At 36.5% G+C, this 9321-nt stretch overlaps 1 protein-coding gene across 1 annotated transcript; it reads right to left on the reverse strand.

The window, feature by feature from the left end:
- Positions 1–574: 574 nt before the first annotated feature.
- On the reverse strand, positions 575–9050 carry LOC127411450 (plasma alpha-L-fucosidase-like). Its single transcript, XM_051647025.1, has 7 exons — positions 8748–9050; positions 7729–7916; positions 6818–7157; positions 6420–6630; positions 4456–4646; positions 3774–3882; positions 575–1778 (listed from the first exon to the last, which is right to left on the reverse strand). The coding sequence occupies exons 1-7, from the start codon at positions 8972–8974 to the stop codon at positions 1641–1643; spliced, it is 1404 nt and encodes a 467-aa protein (XP_051502985.1). The 5' UTR covers positions 8975–9050; the 3' UTR covers positions 575–1640.
- Between the last annotated feature and the right edge of the window lie 271 nt (positions 9051–9321).

Here is a 9321-nt window from a genome sequence, read left to right on the forward strand (position 1 = left end):
TCGCCTCTTGTTTATTAAAAAAAGCAGTGAGGCACTGACAATGTAAATGAATGGGGCCAGTTTAAAAAAATTAAAAAACACACTTTTTCAAAAGTATAGCCACAAGATACAAACATTATACATGTTAACATGATTTTAGTGTTAGAACCGTTTACTCTACTAACCTTCTCTGTGTAAAGTTATATCCGATATTACAACTTCATTGTAACGACAACAAAACCCTGTAATCCTGGTATTGGCTGTAAGTTTTCCCAGAGAATGTTAGTTAGTGATTTTATCACACTAAAATCATGTTAACACATATATTGTTTATGTCTTGTGGCTATACTTTTGAAACAGTATTTTAGTTTTTAAAGACCGGCCCCATTCACTTCCATTGTAAGTGTCTTTTTTACTGTAACCGCTGTTTTTAATTAACGAGGGATGAGTTGAAAAAAGTTTTTATGGTAATCGACATTATGCTACAAATGCTGCTGATTGAGCTTGCATGATGGAATATTCCTTTAAGTAAGCCTATTTCTTCAGCTGAGATTACTATAGATTTCATTTGACAAAAAAAAAACTTATCCAAAGGTGTGTTCAAGGTATACATTTTATTAGTTGGTGTATTTCATAGGAATCGAAACAAATAGCTCCATGCCCTGCAGTTGAGCTACAGGAACAAATTAAGAAAATAAAAATTAATAGTAAAAAAATAAATAAAAAAAAAGTCATAGCACAGACACTGCGACACTAATGAAATTTTATGTATCTGTTTATTTATTTTTATGATATATTTGTGTCAATTTGTGTCAAACAAATTAAAAATGATGTGCATTTTTAATTGTCAAGTTAGGTTATGAAAGTCTACATCTGACTTGACTTCAAAATAGTGCTGCTTTCTTGTAAAACAAATAAAGGAATTTACTAGTGTATTTTAGTTTCAAAAAAATATCATTAATGACAGAAAAGTACTGATTTACATATAAAAGGATGTAATAAAGCATAAAAATAATAGACCTCATCGAAACTCGCTACTTACAGTATATTTTATGGAAGAAAATATAAGTGGTGCTTGCTTGTGCAAAAGTTGCCACCACAATGATAGGGTGTTGTAATGCAATTGCTAAGGTGTTCTGCAATTAAGGTGTTGTTGCTAGGTGGTTACTTACTGGCCCAAATCAAAAGACCCCACCCCAAGTCTCTATAGTATACTGGTCCCTAGATATGGCTTAAGTCTCTTATTCATGTAACTTTTTGCTCTTTAAAATCGTAATCGCATCATTCAAATCCGTAGCACAAACGTGCGAGAAGAGTTACGGCACCAGTGTTTAATATTAAGATTTAAAATATGAGCATTAGTAAAAGTGATGCTTACCTTAGCAAGCATCACTAAGACACAATCAGATATACAGCAAATAATAAATGCTGCAAAAAAAGTGCATACACATTTCACTTTCATATTACTTAAAAACCGCACTCCAGCAAAAAAAAAAAAAAAAAAAAAAAGTCATATGAATGACATGAACAGAAAATGTAACTTCAATCATGTAAAATTATTTTTGTAACACTGTTTATTTAAATGTGAAAAGTGATAAAAAAAAAAAAAATTTGTGCCAAAAAAAAATCATTCATTCCTAAGCTGTGTTGCTATTATTTGGCTAGGCAGCACCAGTCAGTCGTAGGGTCCAGGCCCAGGAGCAGGGCATCTCACTGGGGGTCAGCTGAGGCAGATGCACCTTCAGACCAGTCGGACTCATGGAATCCCACGTGAGGTCTGTGTTACCCAACAGCACCACCTGGGTTGGAAATTGGGCAAAAGGTTTGAAACAAGGAAACGAAATGGTAAAATGTTTTCCTTCTGGTGTGAATTCTTTGAAACGCTTGCACGAAACAGTTCTAAATAATTGACCATTAGATGAGCCTGTCCACTAAGTTTTATAGAATGTCTCATTGGAATGATTTGAAGATTTGACTGAACAGCAGGATTTTTTCTTGAAAGGAATTGTTAAAAAAAAACACAAAAAAAAAACAAAAAACGAATTTGATAGGGATTATAACTGATGACGGTGTTTCTACGACATACTCACTATGCTGTAAAATCTTTAGTTACTATCATCTCTATTATGACCTGAATCAATACATCCCCTTTTCTCCCAATTTGGAATGCCCAATTCCCACTACTTAGTAGGTCCTCATGGTGGCGCGGTTACTCACCTCAATCCGGGTGACGGAGGACAAGTCTCAGTTGCCTCCGCTTCTGAGACAGTGAATCCGTGCATCTTATCACGTGACTCGTTGTGCATGACACCGTGGAGACTCACAGCATGTGGAGGCTCATGCTACTCTCCGTGATCCACGCACAACTTACCACATGCCCCATTGAGAGTGAGAACTACTAATCATGACCACGAGGAGGTTACCCCATGTGACTCTACCCTCCCTAGCAACCGGGACAATTTGGTTGCTTAGGAGACCTGGCTGGAGTCACTCAGCACGCCCTGGATTCAAACTCATGACTCCAGGGGTGGTGAGCTACCCAGGCCCCCTCTTAATTGACATTAATTTACCTTGCAGTAATGTTATAGTTGATCTTATACATTTTAATTTGTGTTGTACAGTGCAGCACATAGTCATGCATTACAATCTGTGCGCATAAAAGAGTGCGGGAGAAACGGATGCAATCAATAAAACACAAGATATTATTCGGTTTGCCTCTTCACGTAGCTTGTGGTGCTTTTGACTTAAAAACACAGAATTCAGGATGTTAAGATACAGAGTAATACCACAGTGGGATGTTTTCCTTCAATAGGCTATTCAGATTAATGCTCGATGAATATGAGCTTTTCAGTGGTCTATTTTTAAACCACTACAAATAATATTTTAATAAAGAAAATGATTAAAAATCAAAAGTAGTGTTGTTTTATTTTTTAAATACATAGCACGAAACAAGGAAATACATATTCTCTGGTGGTTGTGGCACTATGATTTATCTTGTGATTAATATTTATAATAAATTTGTCTTTAATATGTGGTCATTTACTGTATATATATGACATGGTGTTACAATTGAAGTAGTAAATAGTAGAAATAGTCATTATTAAAATAATAACAATTTACAATGCTCTCTAGTGTGCTAATACATTTTAATTTGTATCAATACATTTTTTAGTTTGCTAGCACAACTGCTAAAATCTATTTAAAATAAATACAAATGTATGCCTACACCCCTGCACATAGTTTAATCCTCAGTATACACTTCTCAGTATGTATTTAAAGATTTGGAAAAGGGCGGGAGCAAAAAAAAAAAAAAAAAGATCCTTTCTTATAATTAAAAAAATAAAATAATTATATTTATTTATCAGACATATACATTTGCACATATACAGTGAAATTCTTTTTTTTTCACATATCCCAGCTAAACTGGGGTCAGAGTGCAGGGTCAGCCATGATACAGCGCCCCTGGAGCAAATAGGGTCAAGGGCCTTGCTCAAGGGCCCAACAGTGGCCACCTTCTGATCAGTAACCCAGAGCCTTAACCGCTGAGCCACCTCTTGGTACCCCGACAACAAGATTGTGATGTAAGTTTGCGTAATTTCTGTATAATCCTGTTTAACACTAAACAAGCACACAGGACTTCCGTAGACTTGCATTAGCAAAATAGAAAAAGCTTAGCAGTTGCTAAAGTATGATTGTTCGGTAACATTTTTAAGGCAGGACTTAGCGAAGGATCAAATATTCAATAAGAATCTTGTTTTGGTTGTGTTTTTTTTTACCTCTATGATATAAATTACCTTAGTCTTGGACGTTGAGACAATCGGATCATTCAGAACAATAAATCCGCTACTTGGCCATGAAAGGAAAATGGCATAGATTGCGTTCTCCTTCGGTCTCGCTGTATACCTGTCAAGACGAAACAAAATTTGTGTCCTTTCATTTAAAAAAAAAAAAAGACAAAACAACGGGCCTCATTCACTCACCGTGGGTACGCACGTACTGTATTTGAGTGGGAAATCTGCGTTCAAATGTTTTCACTAACAAATTATGATTGATCAATAAGTTGGAACTAAAATGTATTCTAAATGTATGCAAAAATTTAGGAACAAGTTTATCCAACATCTTTGATACATATTATAAAATCATACAAAACTGTAATGCTGTACTGCGCGGTTTTATAATGGGATGTTTTTGGATCTTTTTTATTACTAACATTGTGCACACGCTCCTTCATTTAGAATAATCTGGATTCCTTAACATTAGAATGAGGGTAAGTATAAATTCATGCGAGTAAACACGTGTTGAGAATCAGATAAAAACATTTTGTGAAACTTTTACTGTGCGTATAATTAAGCAAAATCCACGCAATTATTAGTGAATGAGGCACAGTCATATGATACTGAAGTTAAGTGTAACAGAAGGCTCTGACAAAGCACAAGCTTGAATATTGTGAATAGGTCATTTCGTAATGCAACTCACCAAACTCCAGGAGTGGCCGTGTCATTCTGAACTCTCCATGCACTGGTGTTGTAAATCGCTTCTCCATTCACCTTTAGCCACTGGCCCATCTGCCGCAGTCTCTCCTCGAATACTGGAGTAATGCGGCCATCATGAGTGGGACCAATATTCATCAGTAAATTCCCCCCACAGGACACAGTCTCCACAAGAGTCTGTAAGACAAACAAATGACTCCTCAATCTTGAGATCTAATACAGATATGCAATCCTAAGGTGTTCTGAGTCATTGTTACTCTGTTGCTATGCAGTTGCTAGGGTGTTCTAGGTAGTTTCTAGGTGGATGCACCACATTTAGTTATAGTAATATGTATGAATAAGAAACCATTCACATTTTTCTGGAGCACAACAGTGCCCGTCCACTCTTTCAGCTGAAGTATTTTCCCAATCATTACTTCCATAGAGATTTCATAAAATCCTTCATAAAAGAGTTCTAAGCTGTGAACCAAACCAACCAGCTCCAAGGTGAATCAAAACATTACGAACTTTGAAGCAAAAGAAGTATTTGAAAATCAGACAAAAAGACAAAGATACAAGACTGAGTACTTGACGTCTTTCGTGAGGGAATGAACTACAATCCCACGAAGCATTGCGAATGATGTAATTGAATTAAAACAATGGAAAAATATACAGTAAATCTATTGATTTAAAGTTATTCATTATAGGTATAGAAACACTATATTTTAAGTTAATTGCAAAATATTCAGATATTTGCAAATATATAAGTAGTTTGAGAGGTTAGGGAGACTGACTTGATTACGTCATTCGCAGTGTGTCATGTGAGTGGGCAGTCGCCGCGGAGCTCTTTTGGTGTGCTTCGTTTACCGCGATTCTCTGATTGGAGGATCTTTCTCTTTAGGAACATGGGCAGTTTAGTTCTTTACCAGGAATTCTGCTATTAAACAAGCTTTTCACAAAAAGTTGAAATAATGTGAACCGATGGCTTCAACAGAAGCACATATCATCGAATATTACACAGCTCTCTGGAATGCTCAATGGCGCCATCTAGTGGTCTGATATTTCTCAGTAACAATCGCACATCCAAGTATCAGGCCGCTCATCCGGGTATCTGAGCCATCTTTTCTGCTTCTCGGATCACTGTGTGATCTACACAAGTAAGCTAATGAAATAATTTCAACTCATATCAATTTGCATTTATTTATTTGGCAAGTAGCCTTTAAATGAGCAGTCAGACATTCATTAATTACAAAATAAACATCAACAGAACTCTGACACAAATCGGAGGTGGATTTCAGCTGTTCAATTATTTCTTTTTTCTCACATGATTACATAATTTCCACGCAAATCATTGTTGTATGTCCATTCATTTGTTTATTTGGCAAGTAGTCTTGTTATAAGATGCATAATGAGCAGTCAGACATTCATTTATTATAAAATAATCTCCAACAGAACTCTGACGTAAACCGGAGGTGTTCAGCGATTACTTCACACAATTACATAATTTCAATGCAAATGAACATTTTATGTCCATGTATTTATTTATTTGACAAGTAGCCGTGTAACAAGTGGGATTAGGTACAGTCAGTCAGTTGTTATCACAAAATAAACCCCTTGAGGATGTGACAACAACTGGCTGACTGTACATTATCCCTTACTTAACAACCTCGGAGCTCACAGTAGGTCTGTCTTTAATGGTTTATAAGTTATTCTTAAAAATCAATTCGCCAATGGAGAAAATGAATGGGATTTTTATTTTCGCAACCAGACTGTTGTGCTCTATTCCAATGCATAGGTACTTACAATGCATACTTTGCAATAAAACTGATAAGTATTTGCAATAAAATTACCTCCAAACAACATTTACATTTTTGGTATTGAAAAATGCACTGACTTGTAGCATTCCTCATTTGTAAAACACTTTGCATGCAAGTGTCTAAGTGAATCAGAGTAAAAGGAATATGAACTCACTCCAACCAGTTGCTCAATGGTGAGGTAATCACTGAGTTTGGCATCTCTCCGGTAGCCCCAGGACTTCTGGTCAATAGTCATACAGTTTTCCCACTTGCGTTTCAGTAGATGTCCTGGGTTGTATCGGTCATTACAGGTGTAATATCCACCATGTTTACATATGCAGTCTTTTCCCCAGCGATCATTTGTCACAACAGTGTCACGAACAGGACTGAAAACACATATTTGCCATCAGTTTGGTTACGTTACGACAAAGACATCTTCACTTGGACAATTCTAATATGTAAGCATTTTGAGTTCTGTAATGCATTACGATTCTGTTGCCTCCTGCACAACAATTTTGTGCCATGAGTGATTTGTGTTGTCTAACTCTGACACTAATGTTTACGTGGCCTTACCTCTCATTATAAAGCCAAGCGAGGAACCCAGTGCTGTTCCAGTAATAGTCAGGAGCATCTCCATCCCCATCAGACCACAGCAGTTCAGGTTTGTACTTGCTGACTATCTCATACAGCTCAGGTATGGTCTTTGTTGTGGGAAACAAAGATGTTTTAAAGTGGTTTTCAGCATCTGCTCTGAACAGAGGGTGAAACCACTCAAACAGAGAGTGGTAGAGACCCAGACGCAAATCACTGTTTGCACGCAAAGCAGTGGAGAGCTCGTCCACCAGATCGCGTTTGGGTCCAATTTCCACTGCGTTCCAGTTCCACGAGTATTTTGAACCCCATAGAGTAAAACCTGAGGAATTGAAGTAGAGCAACATGCATTAAATCTCACAACTTTTATGGGTGAAAAAATGTCCGGGTAATATTTCACTCCAAAATCAAAACTAAATAGCAAAAATCTATTTTTCATTTTAAGTTGGGAGGAAATGTGCTTAACTGTCATGAAAACCATTTCACAATGCAAAAAAATAAATAACTTAACGGCTCAATTTTCTTCATGCAAATTATTTATTTTTTGTTTGATTTTTGGGGCGAAATGTGACCCAGACATGTTCTCAAGAGATATCATTAGGTATTTCAAGCGCTTTATATTTTTAAAAATAAAGGTCCCAAAAAGTGTGTTTCGCAGCGATGCCGTAGAAGAACCATTTTAACAAACCTTTTTCCAGTCTAAAGAACCTTTCCCACTACAAAGAACCTTTTGTGCAATGGGAAGGTTCCATGGATGTTACAAGTTCTTCATGGAACCATACATACTGATAAAGAACCTTTATTTTTAAGAGTGTAAGCAGATCATTGCACCATCAGAAATGTCAGCCAGCCAATTTCCTGGTTCCTGGTCTGTGCAGTAATTCCCCACAAACCTTCATGGTGTTTGGTTGTGAGGACGATATATTTAGCCCCAGATGAGGCAAAAATATCGACCCACTCCTTGGGATTGAAAAACTCAGCCCGGAACTGTGGAGCAAAGTCTGCGTAGGTGAAGCCAGGTGGATAATTCTCTACCATGAACGCAACATATGACGGTATTTTCCTGCCCTGCCAGTACCACCTGTTGGAAAACGATACTATTAAGTACGATTATTAACCTCAATTATTGTCCTAATACAAGTTATCAATCTCCAGTCAACATTTCCAAGGCATCAAAAAAGTGCATGTTGTTTTTTTTTTTTGTTGTTTTGTTTGTTTTTTTGCATTGCATTGCATTGCAACATTATTCTCATGACAAATAAGCACATTTACCCCAAATTCTCATTACTGTAATAATGCACTTTTTTTTTTTTTTACACATGCTTGTTTGTAGTACTCCTTTTAATTTATGATGATATAATAAAAAAATAAAAATAATCATGGTGTTGTCATTATAATAGAAATCTAATTAAAATCACCTTTGATAAGAAAAAAGTCAAACATCTGGCTGTATTAAAGTAAAGAATTCTGAGGGAAATGTGCTTTATTGTCTTGAAAATAATGTCACAGTGCAAAACATCTGTGTACTAAAACACGCTTTGTTTTCTTTCATTTTTGCATTTTCATTCAAAATGTAATGTATATAATTTATGGGGGAAAAAACTTAATTGGGGGGTGAAATTTGACCTGACAATGTTTCTGAGTTTCATCCATAAACTTCCTGCTTTTGCTTCTCTTACAAAAAATAAATAAAAGTACTGTACCATGGTACATTGATATAGAACATGGTTCAGAATGATATTGGTGTCCCAACATATGCTCCAGTCCGTACCGTAAAAATATCATGGTGCATGACCAAAAACATGGTATTACCATTGCACCATGTCCAAAACACCTTAGAAGTACCATGGTACATTTTTTACTAGTGTCAACCACATTGTGCTTTTTGCTGATGATGGTCTTTTGCACTTACCAGAACCACTCGCTGCCATAGCTGGGAACAGAAAACACTCCCCAGTGAATGAAGATGCCGAATTTGGCTTGGTCATACCATTCCGGTAGAGGTCTTGAGTCAAGTGATTCCCAAGTTGGTTTATATTGACAACGGCAGGTGCCAATAAAAAGTAAATAAAGGGCTACAACACTGCACTGATGCATTGTGCTGCTACTTCTGTCTCCGCTCCGCACTGACAGAGACATGCTTCAAATCACCTGATATCGTTATCTAAAAAAGCATGTGATCGGTCATGTTACAAACACAGGAACTGCTGAAGCTTCCTCATTCTGAAACCATTTACGGAAACAAATGTAACAGCTCTCTAATATGCAAATCTACTATGGCGGAGGCTTGAGATCATGAATATTAATTATGCAACGTGACGTTTGCCTAGTCGGCCTTAATGATTATTGGTTGAACGTTGGCAAGTGGGTGGTCCTATGAGGGTTTGGCTCATAAATACTAACTAAACTATTTTTTAAAATAATATTATTTTTTAATATTTAGTTAAACATACAGAAACAGTTACATTTGGCAGAAATACGATACA

Source organism: Myxocyprinus asiaticus, chromosome 20, assembly GCF_019703515.2.
Source record: "Myxocyprinus asiaticus isolate MX2 ecotype Aquarium Trade chromosome 20, UBuf_Myxa_2, whole genome shotgun sequence".
Taxonomy (NCBI): domain Eukaryota; kingdom Metazoa; phylum Chordata; class Actinopteri; order Cypriniformes; family Catostomidae; genus Myxocyprinus; species Myxocyprinus asiaticus.